At 37.0% G+C, this 19582-nt stretch overlaps 2 protein-coding genes across 3 annotated transcripts in view; one reads left to right on the top strand and one right to left on the bottom strand.

Moving 5' to 3' along the window:
• LOC136829995 (vesicle-associated membrane protein 7-like) overlaps nt 1–11894 on the bottom strand; it is a 140033-nt gene extending 128139 nt beyond the window's left edge. Inside the window, exon 1 of the mRNA XM_067089201.1 lies at nt 11806–11894. The gene's annotated coding sequence lies outside the window, so the exon portion shown is untranslated. The remainder of the gene's footprint in view (nt 1–11805) is intronic.
• Nucleotides 1753–19582, top strand: part of NPF (neuropeptide F) — a 78160-nt gene continuing 60330 nt past the window's right edge. For both annotated transcript variants that reach the window (XM_067089247.1, XM_067089242.1), the window contains exon 1: nt 1753–2084. In XM_067089247.1, the coding sequence (XP_066945348.1) occupies nt 1906–2084 (179 nt within the window). In that variant the 5' untranslated portion in view covers nt 1753–1905. The remainder of the gene's footprint in view (nt 2085–19582) is intronic.

Raw genomic sequence — 19582 nt, 5'->3', positions numbered from 1 at the left:
CCAGTTATTTTTCACTCTGACTCATATTGAGTTTATCACATGGTTTTAATGGGACTTGACATATACTTGCTTGGTATTGTCGGGAGAGTTCTTTATAAGTGTATTTTTGTACTGTTCTTAAATGCTACACGGACCCTGAATTTGAAGCAGATCTGTTTAGAATCTTGGTACAGTATATGATAGTATAAGCAAGTTCATTGTGATATTCGGTTCTCTAGTATTTTCATCACTGTTAAAAGAAAGAAGTAAGAAATGCGCCGAAGTTTCTTCGGCGCAGTCGAGTTTTCTGTACAGTATTCAATGCTGTATGAAACTCTCAGCAACGGCCCAAGAAACTGTCAGCCGCGGCCTGTGTGGTGGCATGTGTTGTTGGAACCTATAGCGGTGCCAGACGCACGATCATGGCTAACTTTTACCTTAAATAAAATTTAAAAAAATACTAAGGCTAGAGGGCTGCAATTTGGTATGTCTGATGATTGGAGGGTGGATGGTCAACATACCAATTTGCAGCCCTCTAGCCCCAGTAGCTTTTAAGATTAGTTTTCTTTTACAGAAAACAAAAAATAAAGCAGTGGGGCATCGTCTAAAACATTGCCGGGAAATCCAAATTTATTGCCTGTATTCCTTATTAATCCATCACATCGTCCAAGTATTTTGAACGACCTACGCGCAATATTCTTAAAACCTGGACACGAAATCTGATTTCGTTCCTTCATAGCTAAGGTCAGAATACAAGAGCGCACGATTAATATGTTTCTTATATTTCTCTAAAAACAAAACCATTATTACATCTGCGTGCGTCAGTCAAAAGAGCAATGAAAAGAATGTGTATGCCGCTTTATGTATATTGAGACAATTTATATAGCGACAGAAAAGGAAAAATTTTAACACGTTCTTTGGTAAACGAAATGAAACGGTGCCATTGATCAAACTCACCATCGACATGGGAGATAAATGTGGCTCACCATCTTTGTATCATTGTGCACAATCAGAGATTTAAATGTAGTGTTTTGCAGAAAACTTACAAATACTTTTGCATATTTGCATTTTAATTTTGGGCAAAAAAAAAAAAAAAGGGGGGTAAACAAAATTGCTTCCCACGTCCATGTTCCCTAAGAGCATGATGTTTATGTCACCCAGAATGCATTGATGAGTAAATAAATGCTATTTGGAATAGAAGGAAGAAATTAAGATGTACTGATATCATATTAAATGACTTCTTGAGAATAGAAAATAAATAAATAAATAAATAGAGAAATATTCCTCATTTGCTTAAAAACTGCAATATCAATGTGGTATTTAAGAGCAGCGAGAGAGAGAGAGAGAGAGAGAGAGAGAGAGAGAGAGAGAGAGAGAGAGAGAGAGACGTAGATATGAAACCAAACCATTTTGTACAATATAGCATACAATATTGGACAAATTCTTAACTTTTGTTTAATAGAAGAGGCACATTTTGTCCGAAAATCTGAATAGAAGGGGCGATCCTACCAGCATGAGTAAGCCATTAGCGTGGGTGTCACAAGTAGGCTACGCAAGAGAGAGAGAGGAGGTGTGGGTTGAGAGATAGTACAGATGTTAGGAGGAGAAAAAGAGATAGAAGGAATGGGGGGGGAGATGGGTTACGGGGAAGTGTAGAGAAGGGAGGCACCCCCACCCAACGTAGGGGTGCTTGGGTATGGAGGGAGAGAGCGGTGGGGTTGGGGGTGGTTGATGCAAGCATCTCTATATAAGAGCAGCGCCTGGGTCTTTCTCGTTCACTCGTGTGCGGGACACCCACCACTACCGACAGAGGCGATCCTCCTTCTCCTCCCGTCTGTCCTCCCATCACCACCCTCCCGTTCACGCACCCAGGGCACATAGCACCCGTCGCCAGTCCGCTTTTTTTAAAACCCGAAGAAGCCAGCCATGTACCAACGTGTAGGCCAAGTGTGGGCGGCTATTTTGGTGGGCGTGGTCGTCGTCAGCGTCATGCAGATGGGCGGAGTTGAGGGCAAACCCGACCCAACGCAGCTGGCGGCCATGGCTGATGCCCTCAAGTACCTGCAGGAGCTCGACAAATATTACTCCCAGGTGTCACGACCCAGGTATGGTGGAGAATTGCTGCTGTTCGTTTTCAGTCCACTTCTGAGTTTTCTTTTATCTACGCTTTTACGATGTTCCAGTGTGGTCTGGCCAATGTCATTCATCATTTTTATTTGGTATTTTTATTCACATAACACTTATCTTTCATTTCTGAAACATTTCGTTAAAAATATTTAATAAAGTCTTTCAGTAGTGCCTATGCAATGGGATACTAATGCGCCTGCCTTTTTTCCAAATTGCTTGCAGTCTATATAATATATATATATATATATATATATATATATATATATATATATATATATATATATATATATATATATATATATATATATATGAAACCTGACATAAAAATCCTACACTTTGCCTACGACTATTTTTGTATCTTATAAAGTTTTGTCAGTTTGTGTTGATTTTATATAGATGTAAATATATTCATTAATCCAGTTTGAACATAAAACTTCACGCAGTTTATAAATAAAAAAAAAAACGAGAGTTTCGTAAATGACAAAAGTATACACAGAAACAATTGAAGAAACGCTTATGCAATCGAAGATCCCATAAGGGTAACTTTCAGCACATTCCAGCACCAACTCGGCACCGATCTTCAGCGCTGCGTCGGGCCTTAAGTAGCTTCCTTTCAGATTCATAACTTATAAGAAATAATCAACATATTTCGTGCTTCATGACACGTGCACAACAGATTAAATGTCATGTAAAAGGAGTACAGCATTTATTTAATACCGGAACTTCTTTGATTTCGACGAACAATCTTCTGGCGTGGCATCAACTAATCATTAGACCGATAAACAGTCATTAGACCGATAAACTGTCGTTGCTAGACTGAAGTCCTTTCTGAAGTACCGGTAATATCAGACATTGAACCGCCGTGAGTTTTATTTCAAAAACTATAAATCCGAAGAGGTTTGCTGATGTGTATAAGGAATCCATTCATAATTTCTTCTTAATTATCGATTGCCAAATACCACTATGCACCATAGTACAAACGTAAGTAATACATAATTATGTTATCATGAGTTCCTATACATACATATACATATATAATATATAAATATATATGGTATGTATCTATGTATATATGTGTGCATATTTAGAAAGTTTTTTTCTTATTTCTTACACTTTAATCTCCATAGAGTCGGGGATAGCAGTTTTTCGTGAGGTGAATTTGCTAGCCCCGAACACGGGCGTATTCAGTGGCGGATTTAAAGGGGGGAGGGTTGCTACCTGTTCATGTGGCCCCCACAATGGATATGAATAATAGAACATTGTCTCTTTCAATAAATATAGGTTACGTTACCTGTATCATCAGCAACAGCAGAATGAACGTTTTCTTCGCAAAATTTCATTAAGTCTTACCATACAATAACAATGGCCTCTGAAAGGTTGAATGGTCTTGCAAAGCGTCATATTCACCGAAGTATTTCAGATGACACAAATCATTTCATTAACTTTGTTATCAACATCTTCTCCAAAAGATCTTCCCGGAGATGAGAATTTATTTTGTAGGTAGAATAATGTGCAAATCTCAAAGCTATAATTAAATTTTGATAATGTGTACCCACTGCACACAAATAAAATATTGATAGAAACACTGAAAATAAAATTATATAATGATTTGTTTTTTTTTCTTTGTGCATGTATTTGATGCTTGTATTTGCCAAAGCAACTTCGCCTGCTACTTCTTTGTAAGCTACAGCTGTTGGAAACAATTGAACAGTCTTCATAATTATAATGTCTCTCTCTCTCTCTCTCTCTCTCTCTCTCTCTCTCTCTCTCTCTCTCTCTCTCTCAGTCTCTCAATATCTCTGTATATCTGCATATGATGTAAATTATATGTTTGTATATGCATATATATGTAAATCATATGTTTGTATATATATATATATATATATATATATATATATATATATGTGTGTGTGTGTATATATATATATATGTGTGTGTGTGTGTGCATACATATACAAATATATAAATATGTATTATATATATATATATATATATATATATATATATATATATATATATATATATATATATATATATATATATATATATATATATATATGATAAACCTAAGTGGCCCCCAACGAAAGAGTTCTAGATCCACCAGTGAGCGTATTTTAGACAGTGTCGTCTTTCCTTGGTGGCCACCCACCCAAGAACTGACCAGGCCCATCGTTTCTTCATCTCACTGATCGCACGACCAGCGGTAAAGGGGTTGTGTTAATATCGTTAATGTTCTATAATTTTTCGAATTCTCTCTCCTCTTCCGTTTCCCCGGATTCCTTTCCCCCCGTCCGGTTAGCCTTTTATTTCTGTAATTATTCTTCGTACTCCGCATAGAAGGATAATCGGATAACTTGACCGAAGAGAACATTTGTGGCCCTGACAAAAAATATCGTTCATGCAAAGGTCTGCAGTGAATTAATCGCAAACATTACCGTAGGAATAATCATAACAACAAAGAACATTTTACAGTAATTCCACATTCCTGTTTTTGTCTATTAGGATTTATGAACAATAACCACAGTTTTGGCTGTTGTCGATAGAACTGCTCTTTTTTTAACTGTTAAAGTATGAACATTCACCATTAAATTATTTGACAGATATCAGAACTAAACGCCGGTGTAAAATCATAATTTGCTTTTTATATGACCCTTAGTTTTTCACGAGTGCGCCATTATGGTAATGATTTTAATGCTTATTACAAAAGCTTACACGATGTATCTTATTTGTGCTTTCAGTATCATTAATTTACTTATAACACCTAAAAGCCTTGAATATCTAATTCTGTTTGTTAAAGCCTTTCGACGAATACAAAATATCCAAGCAAGTTTATACAATATTCTACGGATCTGCACTCCAGTTTTCATTAGGATATCGCACGTCGTATACTTAATATTATTGAAACGTAGAACATTTTAGGCAAGCAACTGAGCGCCGTTATCGGAAAAGATAAGATCAGGAAGAAAGGTTGTATGCGTCAAACTTTTTATTCGAAATAACTTGAAAAAATGTATCTTAAGCGGTATCTTTAAGGCTAAGAGAGCCAAATGAAAAGAAAGGCTACACGAATAAAAGTTGCCATTTCACACAAATAATCGAATTAATTTATATTAAACAATCTTAAACAGTATTCTTGAGGCTAACTTGGGAGCCAGATGATCGTAAGAAACGTATTTATGCAGCCCGAACGAGACTCACCCACGAACGGTAACTTACCCTCGTGAAATTCTTCGAGGTCATCTCGAGTTCCGTCTTCATCACACCGCCCTCATTTCGAAGTGACACCTCCCAGGCTGCATGTGCGCAGTAACCAGGGATGATAAACTATTCGCACACCCCCTGTCATGTCGTCCCGCTTTAGTAAAGGGAGAGCAACTTAGATTATACGTTTCAGTCGCGTGGTCACTTTCGCAAGCGGTTGGCCTAGACACGCGCGCACTCATTTTGCTGTTTCATCTTTTGTTTTATTTACAAAAGGTGTTTCTTCATTTAATCAAATGATGCCGTTTGGAAGAATAATAAATTAGAATACACTGATAATCGCTTTTTTGTAAATTTTAATTAGAGAAATTTTGAGGCATTTTGATTGAGACTTAAACATTAAAACATCATATCGCTAACAAGATTTCTGCATTTATTGACCTATACAGCAATGTCTTAGGATACGTTGATCTTTTAACGCATCTTAACGTTTGTTTAAGGCAAGGCGTGAATTCATTACGCCTCGACTGAGTGTATCCCAGTGCTACTTATAATCTAAATTTTCAATAATATTTAATAAAGTAACATGCCATCTGTTTGTGGTCAGTTTATGGTTATCTTTTCTAGGTATATTTCCGAAATGGTCTCCATGGCACTCAAGAACTTCGTGATCTTTATGCAACACTTTTCACAAATTAGAATTTTAATCATTTCTGAATTTACGTTGTAAATCAAGCTCATTTATACTTCAATTGACCAACAGACGCTCAGTAACGAAGACGATCGAAAAGATCGCCATGTAGCTTCCATTTCATAACCAACCAAAATTAATATCTCTCGCTAATTTGGGATTGCTTTAATTTCAACAACAAACGAGCCACTACGATAATTTTTTTTAAATATCTAAACCCAAAGAAACTTTGTGAACAACAAGAATAATAATAATAATAATAATAATAATAATAATAATAATAATAATAATAATAGTACGTCAGAGCAGAAAAAAGTAGATGCTAAGAAACCGCTACCATAATCTGAATTCGCATAAACAAATTAGGGTGATTACCGTGCAGTCGAGCTACCTAGTGTCTGGTAAGCAATATCTGATTTTGCCACATGAAGACTTCAGAATTATGAACCGATAAATTAACGTATAGACAACTTACAATCTCAGCACCATAAAGGTAATTGGTTGGAATATGATAGTGGTCCTATTAGCCTAAAAAAAAAAAAAATAAAAAAAATAAAAAATCGGCGTTCTCCCAGCATGGGGGCGATCTTTCATATTAGGGATGTACTCGTAAGTTTCGTAAGCAGTGCTGGACTGAGCGAAACCAGGTTTACATACGATTTTCGTTAATCGAAATACGGAGCTGAATATGAAAGCTCTGTTTAACGTTACAGTGATTCAGCTGTAACTTAGGCTCAGGCATACGACTCGGTCAAATCTACACCTCCGTTGAGATGTTGCTAAACAAACTGACAAAAACGCCATTCTTTCAAAAAGTTCACTTTCTTTCATAGACGACGTATACATTGTAGAAAGGTACTTCAGTTCAGCTTGACCTTAGTACTAATTTCCATTGACGTTAGTATGGAACAGGCATAAGCATTTGTCGGATTTGTTGCAGTTTATAGTTAAAACAGAATGCCTTAATTCGCATTCATAGAAACTGATACCCTGTGTAGGGAAGGCCTTGTAAACCGGTAAAAGGACATTCATCTAAATGAACTTGGGTCTCAGAATAGTGAAAGTACCTTCCAAACGCCTTTACAAAAGAAACATGGAAGGGGCGGGGTCAATCAGGCACTTTTTTTCACTCCTACACTATTCTTACATACGAACCCGGTGACTTACTCAGTCGCCTTAACTAGCCGGCAGGAGGTGCGAGTGTTTGGTAAAGGTTGACCTGAATTACTTAACGGCCAAATGCAGAGCGGCAGCCCCAGCTTCTATTAATTTGAGCGAAACGCGCGAGAAATTTTGGTGTTAATGTCAAATGTAGGTAGTAATAGCTTCCGTGGTTTCTTAACATACAGATTGTTAGGAGGCTTCGTTGTCTTAGAAAGTCCTTTGCTTCTTGGGGTCGTATACGCAATACGATTCGTCTACACACATCTTTCGTAAGTAAGTCTTCTGCGTAGTAGTCAGAGAGGCTGTTCACACTGTAAGTCCGTCTATCGTTCGTCTTACGTACGACTTTCATGCGTGCGGCTCGGATACTTTTAGAAAGAATCCCCATCGAACCAAACATGTGTTACATAAATTGTAAACATCCCTGCGAATCAGACGCGTTGTACTTAGAGACAAGACAGGATTCCCCTGAACTGCAGTCTCTCATGACGAGGGGTTCAACAGAACTGACAGAGACCTCGATTATCTACGACATAGCTCCAACTCTATTATCACTTTAACTTTTGTGCTACAACGGGAAGAAACTGTGATGCTGATGATGATTATGATTATTAAAGGGATTTATTTATCCTGTATTGTTTTCGGAATTATAAGCAATTTTACCGTTACAATTCCACTGCCATTTTTTATAGCAGCGGATTGGCTGCGTTAAATTGACGGATATTTTAGAGATCCTGCAGAAGGGAAGAATGAATTGATAAAATGTATTAAGAAGTTCATTAATGGAGAGAGAGAGAGGTGGAATACTAGCATTACAGAGGGATAAGAATATTTAAAAGATTGATACAGTGCATGATGAATGGCACGAAAAAGAGACGCAGAAAGAGATAGCCAGACCCTAGCCCTACAGCAGACACCAACTGGCATTTTGCTGGAAACGCAAACCGTAACCAGAGCAAGAAGGACACGAACGTGCCTAAACGTACCTTCACATCATCATTTCACTCTTCCCTTGTGCTGGATCTTTAAAATAGCCTTGCAGTTTAACGTAGCCGATCTGTTGTTAAGAAAATGACAGTGCAGTTGTAAAGGTTAAAAAGTGCTAATAAATCCGACCACTATACAATCGTAAAAAGTCCCTTAAATAATAATAATAATAATAATAATAATAATAATAATAATAATAATAATAATAATAATAATAATAATATCCTCTGGGACTATGGTATCAGAACAGATAGGGTGATAGCCTACATGCCTATAGTCCAGACGTGACGTTGATTGACAAACTCAAGAAGAAAGTGTCACTCATTGATGTCACAATACCATGGGGCACCAGAGTAGATGAGAAAGAAAGAGGAAAAAATTGATAAGTCTCAAGACCTGAAAATCGAAATAAGAAGGATATGGGATATGCCAGTGGAAATTGTACCCATAATCATAGGAACACTAGGCACGATCTCAAGATCCCTGAAAAGGAATCTGGAAAAACTGGACGCCGAAGTAGCTCCAGGACTCATGCAGAAAAGTGTGCGACTAGAAACATCGCACATAGTGAGAAAAGTGATGGACTCCTAAAGGAGTCAGGATGCAACCCGGAACCCCACACTATAAAAAAAAAACACCCAGTCGAATAAGATGACTGTGATAGACACCGCCTCCCCCCCACACCAAAACATTATAATAATAAATTAAAGGAAATTTTTTGAACAAAGATGAAGTAAATAAAATTCAGAAATCGTCTCCGCTCACTGGCAGAACGACGAAAAGAAATATATAGTTTTTATTTACGTGTCAAAATGCCTTCCCTCCAACGACAAACAAATATTATCATATTAGGCGAACTGGCGCCGCTATAGCGGACGTTCAGTGACGCCAGAGCTTTGTATGGATTTAGCGAATGTTGACTATATATGCTGATGAATCGGTACAGGTTTTGGTTCGAATCAGTAAATAAAGGAAATGCCTTTGAAACCATCATACACTTATGACAGATTGATCTATATATATATATATATATATATATATATATATATATATATATATATATATATATATATATATAAAATCAAGAAACGTTTTGTAAATATATTATATATATATACAATATATATACATACACACATGTATATGTACAACGTTTGTCGGTCCTGAAATCCTACTCATATTTCTAAACATTTGTGTGATTTTATTGTACATGAAATTGCGCGATCGACAAAAGTTGCGCAATATCGGAGGATAACTGTGATGTCACGACTTCGGTTTTTCGTAACATGATAAAATTTTTAAAAGTTTGAGAAACTGATATCTGTTGCTTCTAGTGATGTAAATATTTTAAGAATGAATCTCTCTCTCTCTCTCTCTCTCTCTCTCTCTCTCTCTCTCTCTCTCTCTCTCTCTCGCTGCACGAGTTTAAAAAGGGGCTAGAAAATTCTCAGTTCTTCTGACACACTGACAGGGGTAATTCCTTGATGTCAGTAAAGCCTAAAACTAGATAAAAATAACAATCTAATTACACTAAATATTCATAAACCCTTCCTTGAATTTTCAGAGGCTCAGTCAATCTAGAGGGAAAAGGCGTCAGTCACAGAATTATAACTTGAAAACGCAGAACCAGGAGGAATTTGCCGATATCCTGGCAAGCACATTGGGGGGTTGGGTGGTCGTGGCGGGGGAGGGGAATGTTTGAGATCGTGTGTGTGTATCATGAAGCTGGTCACAACGAGTTCTTAAAAACGTCGGCATAAACAAAAAGTTCCGTTGCAGACGCAAAACGTACACAGCGACCCTCCACTGTAATCCTAACACGACAATTTACAGCCTTCCTTATGTCTCCTACACGCAGATGTTTATTTCACATGTAATAAAAACGAAAGACTTATGTCGGCGACTTGGGCGTCCGATGCGCAAACAGTGTATCGTAAAACGCCCTTAGGGAAATTAAATGCTCGCCAAAAGCTGTAAATATAAGAGGAAGGGAAAGAACCGGATGCGACTACGAGAGTGAAGGTGAGAATGGTGAAGGAATATGGAGGGCGGAATTTAAATTGGAAGTGAAGCGTTGCTAACAAAGCTTTTGTATGCGATAGACATTCATGAATGTCCAACAACCAGGTTGTCAAATCCAACAGCCTTTTCTTCATCAAATTAATGTTTTGCAGTGAGCTGCCAACATCGGTTTCAGTCTTTTATATTTTGTTTTTCTCTAAAGGTGATATTTATTCAGTTCGGCAGCCAGCGGCTTGATTCGTCACAGACAGCTCAGTCAATGAATGACGCAATGTTGACGTGAATTAAAAAGAGGTTTCTCTTGTTGGCTTTCATTCAAAGGGGGTTCAGTGTTTGCTGCATCGCTGTGCGTTTGTATTTAGCTTAGCCGATGAAGAATACATGATGGACTGGCAAAACAGCACGTGGGAAGGAGAGCCAGACAAGTATTAACGTCATCCTTTATATGCAGCACAAACAATGGATTGATCCACTTTGGCGGGAAACACACTTTTGACATCAGCGAATCTCAGGCTAGACCGGCAGACTAGAGGGAGCTGTAGCTTACCGATTAACGTTTAGTTAAAGGAACTTTGCTGTGAGGAATATGCTAACAATAAAACCTGTTATATCATGTTTTTCTTGAAGGAAAATAAGACCTGAAAGGTAAATAATCAAAACAATGTTCATGATATAGTCTACTCGTAACAACATAGGCCTAGGCATATTTTCAAACAGTGCGATCCACTTTGATATTATAATGAAGGCAACGCGCTTGGATTACGCACGTGGTTATCGTGATCACCATTTTATTATTTTTATTGTGATCATTATTTTATTATTTTTATTCCTTGGAAGGTTCCACGTGCAATCTTAGAGTTGATGCAGTCAAGGAAGTGTGATCAGCAAAAGCTCGTGAGCCATGTTAGCGTTAGAATTAGAAATGAAGGAATATTATCGGTGGTGACTTTAAAAAGGTCGTGGGAATATGCTAAATGGAAAGAATGAAGTTCAGAAATGAGAGGGAAGAAATTGTCGAGTTTGTAAAATTAACTTCAACATTTCATTTGTATATATATATTACACTTTATCACAAACGCACAGGCACGTATCCCGCCGCACAAAAATCTAAATGAAACAGTTATTCTGTTCACATAATATTGTTCATTGATCAAATACCTACTTGATACTTATCATAAAAAGCTAAACCTCTGAGGATGGATGTTTCGTTGAATAAAAGATAACATTCAAAATATAAATGAGACTCACACCAACACCAGATCTAGCAAAAAAAAGTGAGGTTGTTAAGAGGATGAACGCAAGTTTATGTGTACAAATACGCAATAACCATCCGCTTATGAAGAGTAAGCCAGGTGAACTGATACACATAAGCATATTTCAAATCATTTTTTATGGCATAAGTCTATAGGAAAAACAGTCAATAGCCCTTATTCTGACATTCTGAACTGCATTAGGTCTAGTGCTCAAAATCCTTAATTCCCTACGCTTTTAGCCACTGATAACTGAAGCTCATTTGGTGCCACTCCCGAAAACCCTTCATGAATATTCACTTTCACAAAAGTAATCTCTGTCGCATATGGTAAACTATGGAAATTTTAATGGAGAAAGAGTTGTATAATATGTCAGCCACTCACAGTATTCTTGGAATTAAAATGGTGTACTTTAATGGCCAGGTAGGCTATTAACGCAAATCCAGCCTCCAGCCGTCCACCAAGCAATATCCACTGTTCTTTTGAGAATAACTGTCTGCATATAAATTAGAGCATAATAGACAATAAACGATCGAGATAAAATGCAGATAAAAATCTAATGGCAGCTAATTCACGGTTTTTCATGCAAACAGCGTGCGAAATCTGCAATAAATGTAAAAACAGTAGTAATTAAAGAGCGCGCTAGTCTTCTGAAAGCCTGGGATTGCGCACAGAGGAAGGAAGCACAATTCACGCGACTGTTTGGGAAAGAATGAATTAATTCAGTGTTTCAATGAATTCAAGACATTGCGGTCATTCCTATCACGAAGGGGCTGTAGACTTAAAAAGCCTCAAATGGCGTTACTGAGTACATATATAGTTTTAGATATAGTTATCGATATACCATATACCAAAAACCTGTTCATCGGCCTATTTTATATTCGATAACTTACCCAATAATATTCCTCGGCGGGCCCCGAGGAACATCCGTCTCGCCACGGACGAATAAGTAATTTTCTCTTTGGTATATTTTACCGCATTGTCTCCGATCAAAACCCCCTCCGGCTTATTGCGGGTGATATCTTTATGGACCCTTATATCTCGGGACGGAAATAACGCCATCTGTTGCTCATCGGAGCAGTCGTCGTTTCTCTACGGAAAACAAATGAACGTAAGGAATAAAATGCGACTCTGTCGGTACTGTGGCAGTAAAGTAACGCCGTTGGCGTGTTTTATTAAAGAACGATAAGATCAGAGAGATACGTAGAAAGATTGATAATTACATAGATAGATAGATAGATAGATAAATAGATACTTAGGTAGATAGATAGATAGATAGATAGATAGATGACATTAGGCCTAATCAACAGCCCTCCTCGTTGTCGTCGTTTGAGAAATAAAATCATATATTTTTTTAGAATATATATCAACAAAGAGCAACAGTATATGAGAGAGAGAGAGAGAGAGAGAGAGTGAAGAAGAGAGACAAAGTAAGAAAGAGAAAGAGAGAGAAAGTATACCTTAGTTTTACCAGACCACTGAGCTGATGAACTGCTCTCCTAAGGCTGGCCCGAAGGATTAGACTCATTTAACGTGGCTGAGAACCAACTGGTTGCTTAGCAACGGGACCTACAGCTTATTGTGGAATCCGGACCACATTATAGCGAGAAATGAATTTCTATCACCAGAAATAAATTCCTCTAACTCTTTATAAGCCGCCCGGAGAATCGAACTCGGGCCTAACGAGTGCAAAGCCACAACTCTACCGACTGGCCCAAGGAAGAGCTAAAGGAGGGTAGGGGTGGGGGTGGTGGGGGAGCAGCGGGTGCAAGCACTATCTTAATTCTCCCCTACAGGTCAGGAATTCACATCTGTTTATCATCCTTGGTCGTTTTTCCTATGTCTTCCCTTGAAAGCACGTGGGTAATTTGGGACTGCAAAGGAAACCTCCTGAATAACACTCTGGGGGAATCGCAGGTGCCTGATTTGAGTGAAATCTTGACAAACAGCTTCCCGCAACGTAAACAAAACCCAGGTGCAAACCAGAAAAGGGTGAAGGGAAAGCGTTTAAAGAAAACAAGAAAAATAAGATTAGGCTTCCAAGAAGTAATGAATTATATTGGGAAATTGAGATCATTCTTCGCCGTCGGTCAGACGACGTCAGAAGCAACGGCGCGTATAATCTCACTACGAAAGGTAACGAAATGATAGAAAGAGATGCGGTGCAAAGAAAAGTTAAAAATAAATGAAAATAAACAACGTGGAACAGACGATTAAAAACAATACGCACAGATAATCCATAAGGATATAAATTTCGTTAGGATGGGACGGAGCAAGGGGGGTAATTTTACATGAAATAGTCACGGTAATGCCTAAGATTTGTATAAGTTTCTTTGTCATATAACTTGTAGATATATACACATACCCTTATAAGTATACAGAATATGAATTTAGTGAATATATATATATATATATATATATATATATATATATATATATATATATCTTATTTCAGGGAAGGCTAGGCCAACAGTCTCAAAGTAGGATGCACGGATAGAACAGTCAGCTCATCATTGACGTATTTATTAATAGCTGCGCTTCGGGATCACCCGTATCCCATCTTTTCTGGTTAAAAAGACAAAAATAAAAACACTAAAACGTACATCGGAGCTTACAGAATTAAAATGCTTTTAAGATTGAAAAATGACAATGATAAAACGAGAAAAAGATTACCTTCAGTAGTAAAGTCCAGAGGATTAAAGCTTAATAAGAGTAAACAAGGTTAGGGAATATACAAGAATAGGGGCGGACTACTAGGCTATGTGTAAAGGGGTAGGAGTTAAATGATTATTAACTGATGGAACAATTTTCTTGATAACCAAGGATTCTAAAATATTAAGGAGGTGTTCCTTCTGCGCCGTGGTCACTATTTCAAATTTTTTTTATAGTCTATTGGGTTATTACAAATTAATAAATGATTTCTAATGCTAGACACTTCAGGTTTAGCTAGCCGAAGACCAGTGCGATAGCTTACTCCATTGTGGCAATCTGCCCTCACTTTGAGCAACCGGCGCGTACTCCCGACATGAATCGGTTGCGGACTGCAACAGCAACTTGTTTCAGATGTCGTAAAAAATCACTTATCATGCACAAAAGGTAAGGAAAAGTAGTATCCTAATTTGGGAACATCGAAGGAAGGGCAGGGAGGGCGAAAACGGTTATTTAGAATGTCTTTTACTTTATGTTGGAATAAGGACAAAGGATACAATTTTGTTGAAAATATTTTGTAAGAAGGAAATTTCGTTATGAAAGGAGGACCAATCAGAAGAAAGTGAAAGGGCTCTATGGATAAGGGTCGTTCAGGAATTTAGCTTGAAATATTAAATGCACAGGAGCTGTAAAAATTGAGGGCTAATCGTGTAAAATTAAGTTTTCTATAAATATTAACTTTGAAACCTTCAGAAGATCGGGGAGCTTCGGTATCTAGAAAGGTTATTATTATTTCTTTCTAGTGTAAAATTGATATTGTTGCCCAAACTGTTTGCATAGCCTGAAAAAGGAGTCTCCGTGGTGTGGTGTTTGAAAAGGACGAGGGTGCCGTCAACATAGCGTCTATAGTAAAGGGGCTTAAAATCAGAAGGACATCTGTCCAGCAGCTATCTTTCAAAATGGCACATAAAGATATCCGCCGTAGTACAACTCAAAGGACTCCCCATTCCAACACCATTTTTCTGTGTATATATTGTACATTATCATAAAGACGAAAGCCGACTTAAAATAACAACAAAAGTACTAACAAATAAAAAAGATATTTATAAAAATGACAAAAATGGTTTTGGTGTTTGCGTCACCTCATTATAATTAATCTAATATTATTTATTTTTTTTAGGTTCCTTAAAAAATTACTAAACTTCAGATGCACGTTATTATGAATAAATTATATATTAAGGTGGGTTTCCTTTTCAAAACTCACTCCTCTCGTTTAAAAATCCCAAGATATTCCTAGACACATTTCCTTCGATGCTGATCGGGGTTGAATTAAGCAATTTTAATTTAGCGTTCTTCTTCTTCTTCTTCTCAATAAACACACTAAATCAATGACCTCTTATCGCAGGTTTTTCCTAAATGAGAATCACTACTGAAATTAAGCTGTGGATATATTTTTGTGTCTCCTTCTATTCTGAGACAACATTACGCGGGAAAAGAGACAGACTTATGCCAGAGACGAACAAAAGCAAACACTGGTAAGAACATAACAAGCCCAGACAGTCGTGCAAACTCACAAACTTTTGAAGGGTATGAAGTCTAAAAATGAAGGCCATTTCCCCGTAAAAGAACTGAATCTGATCTCTTCCGCAAACACGACAGAGCTTCGTAAATCTGGTGTCATTAAGAGATTATCGTTAGAACCAGGAAGATGAAAATTGTTATCTAAATGTTGATGAGACTCGCGCAAGCTTCTAGCCAGATGTTTCTCGCTCGCGTAAAATATAAACAAATATTTTCATACATACTAAAAGTATGCACGCTTATGTGTAATCTTATTTTGCAGTGTTTATGAATAAAGTAACGCTGCGTCTCATTTCGTGAGTAAATTTCGCATTACCGCAACCATATGGAGTATTGCTGTCGTTTCATAAACTATAGAAATGCGAAGGATGATTACTTTCTCAGTAACGTTGTCATATTGAATGACATAAATCTGGTAACTCTCAGGACTTTTTCCTATCGTTTTTCGAAGAGGTAAAATGAAGGATGGGATTTATATTTATGCAACATTTCTATTCCGACACATATACAAATGTTGTTCGTTGATATGAGAAGTTGTGAAACATTTTAGACAAAAATTGCGCTCAGTGAATGTATTTTTCAACGGAAAAATCATACGAAAGGGTACAGCCAAGCAAGTAAAATGGTTTCTGTAATAAGATAATTCGAGGAGCTAGTATCCAGTATCCTTAATAATTCTTCAGCTGTGAAGCCGAGAGAGAGAGAGAGAGAGAGAGAGAGAGAGAGAGAGAGAGAGAGAGAGAGGAGGAGATCGTAAACAGGTCAAAGAATAAAGGAAGGGGGAGAGACAACAATGAAAAGGAAATGGGACGAATTATAAGCGACATACCGCGAGTATCAACAATGATGTACGAGCAACGACGATGACACATTATCAGCAAAAACAAAAGAGAGAGAGAGAGAGAGATGATAAGGGAAAACAGAGACGATGCCCGAATTAAGGAACCGGGAAACTGGTTTAATTAACGCTTGAGGAAGCAATGGAAGGAGAGGAAATGAAATGGGGGGAATTATAAAAGAGCACTTTGAAGACTTAAAAAAAAAAAAAAAGAATGACGTGGACTTCCTTCCTGGGCATCGCACGTGGTTAAATGCATCCTGTTTCAAGAAAGGTCTTTTGTAGCCCGTTTCATAACTCTCTCTCTTTCTGTCTCTCTCCGTATACATACATGCATCATATAATATATATATATATATGTATATACATATATATATATATATATATATATATATATATATATATATATATATATATATATAATACTGTATGAGTAAATGTGTTGTGATATAAATATATTGTATATATATATATTATATATATATATATATATATATATATATATATATATATATATATATATATATATATGTGTGTGTGTGTGTGTGTGTGTGTGTGTGTGTGTATAGCAAACACATACACATATATATTTTACTGTATATATATGTATTTATATATATATATATATTTATTAATATATATAAAAGCACAATGAACTGGGAGGTGAAACTGGAGCACTTACAATTAACCACTTCTAGAAAGGAATTTGCGTATATGTGAAATTATTGAGCAAAGGATTCAGACAGCCATAATTACGACGTGTTCGTCACAAATTATACTGTGTGTATATATACATGTATATATATTATTTATTTATTATATATATAAGTAAATATGTATGTATGTATGTATGTATAAAACCCTCAAAAGCAATACAACTTTCACCATAGAATTCTACTTTTATAGCCAGTGCAGCCTTCAACAATAAATATTCTTCTCGACAGTTATACTTTAAATTAAAAACTGAAATTACAATAAAATTAAATGAAAAATCAAAATTGAATTTTAATTATTAAAAATTCCATTACCATCGTGACTATTACAGGTGGGGTTTGACAAGTAGGATAACAGGCCCACGGGACTTTGAACTGAATTGTCAGATCAATTCCTGTCCTGTACGAAAACAAATATGAATTATATTGAAGTGAAAATGAAGTGTGGCATGCTATTTAAGCATTATTTAACAGCGCAACAGCCTTCAAACTTATTCAAGCTGGCAAAAACTTTTAGTCATGGATATGAATTTCCCGAATTTGCAAAGAAATGTTCCAGTCTTGGGTCTGAAGACATTTCCATTAAGACGAATGAGTATGATATTCAACACCTAACAAAAAATTTCGTGGCAACAAGTTTCTAAAATTATTACACAAGGAAGGACGGTATCGCAGGCAAGGTACCGCCAGACACAAGAAACAGATTAATGGGACATAGACCTGAAATGTAAATAGAAATTTCAGCTGTCTAACCTCCGACAGGGAGATTGTCACGAACAGAAAAAAAAAAAAACCACACACATGCTGTTTCAATATCAAGACCTGAAACGGAATAAAAAAAATTCTCATATAAATTCTAGCGCGGCATGAAACAGCCATCCAAAAGCGGCTGCCTAACACTATTCCTGGTTTAATTTCATCAACACCTTTTTGGTGTCGGACAAACGACGGACAATTTTTTGTCTTTCAATGGGTTCCGAAGAAGTTCATTAATTTCTGCGCTCCCTGCCCCACTCAGTGTGGAGCCCGGTGAACGATACTTTCCAAAGGTGAGCGATACTTTTCAAAACGCAGCGGCGATAACTGCCAAGGAAGAGGCCGCTTTGTCGAGCGAGACATTTATTGCCATAATAACAAAAGGGGAAATTTTCCTCAAACATTTGTATGTTTCTAATATTAACACCCCATAGAAAGGGCTTCTAAAGAAGTTGATGCTCAGAGTTGTGTCTGGTGATGCCGTGTTGCAACGCACAGCACCAAATTCCTCAAGTTATTTGATGTTTGTTTAATACATATGCACTCACACACACACATACACATGTATATATATGTGTGTGTGTGCGTCTGTGTGTATGTGAGAGAGAGAGAGAGAGAGAGAGAGAGAGAGAGAGAGAGAATCAGCCTCGAAACCTGATGGTCGTAATTTAAACAGGGATTGTCATTTAGAAGCAACTTAGCAAAAGATACTAAGGCACCTCTTTGATCTAAGGACTACAGTAGAATACCAATACCCCTTTGTGGAAGGCTCACCGGTAGGATACCCTGTAGCCGTAAAGAAAAAACTTTGAGGGGAAAAAACTAACGTGGTCTATCCCTGAGGAAGGAATTCAACCGCTCCTTAAAATCGCGAAGCTTATAAAGTTAATCGTGAAAAGCAAAAGGATAGAAAGAATTCCATTAGGGGTGAGTGGAAAGAAACAGTCACCTGGTATAAGTGTGCGTTATTTTTTTTTTATATTGCAGTGTGCGATATTTTTCAGCTATCGCCCGAAAAGTATTACATCGTGTAAAGTACAGAAGAATCTGCTGAGTTGATTGCTGTACTTAACAGCGATCAATTCAAGGAAATCTAACTTTCTTTTGATCTTGGATTTTCTGTCTTGTAATGTTTAATGCCCAATAAATATTTGAGAGAAATATCATTTGACATTTACCGTGAATGTTCAGGAAGGAATTATTGTAAAGTCTTTCACTTCAGAAATTCACTTCACCTTGCGGAATTCAATCTTCATTTAGTATTTTCCTCCTATTAGATGGAAGTAATATTATGGAAGTGAATTATTCTTTGGTCTTTTAATCTAAAACATCATTCAGAATTGCTCGACTGAAATCTCTCTGCCTGTTCACAATAAGTTAGAATATATTCCAGTACAAAAGAATGTAATTGACGAGATTTGTTGATTGCTTGACTCAGTCAGGGTATCATTATTTGAAATCTAAACGTTTCAAAATGTCAAACGCGTTTAAATAAAGCACACTGAAACCTTTCGCGGGGGACCAGCCTCTGAAATGAATTTAAAAATGCCACAACGGGCATCGTAGGGCAAAATGATTGAAACCAGGTGACACCTGTCAAGACGACTTGACAGGCTGCAAGTCG

This window comes from Macrobrachium rosenbergii, chromosome 4 (genome assembly GCF_040412425.1).
Source record: "Macrobrachium rosenbergii isolate ZJJX-2024 chromosome 4, ASM4041242v1, whole genome shotgun sequence".
Taxonomy (NCBI): domain Eukaryota; kingdom Metazoa; phylum Arthropoda; class Malacostraca; order Decapoda; family Palaemonidae; genus Macrobrachium; species Macrobrachium rosenbergii.
Note: the sequence above shows the minus strand (reverse complement) of the source record. Positions and strands in the feature narration are given on the sequence as shown.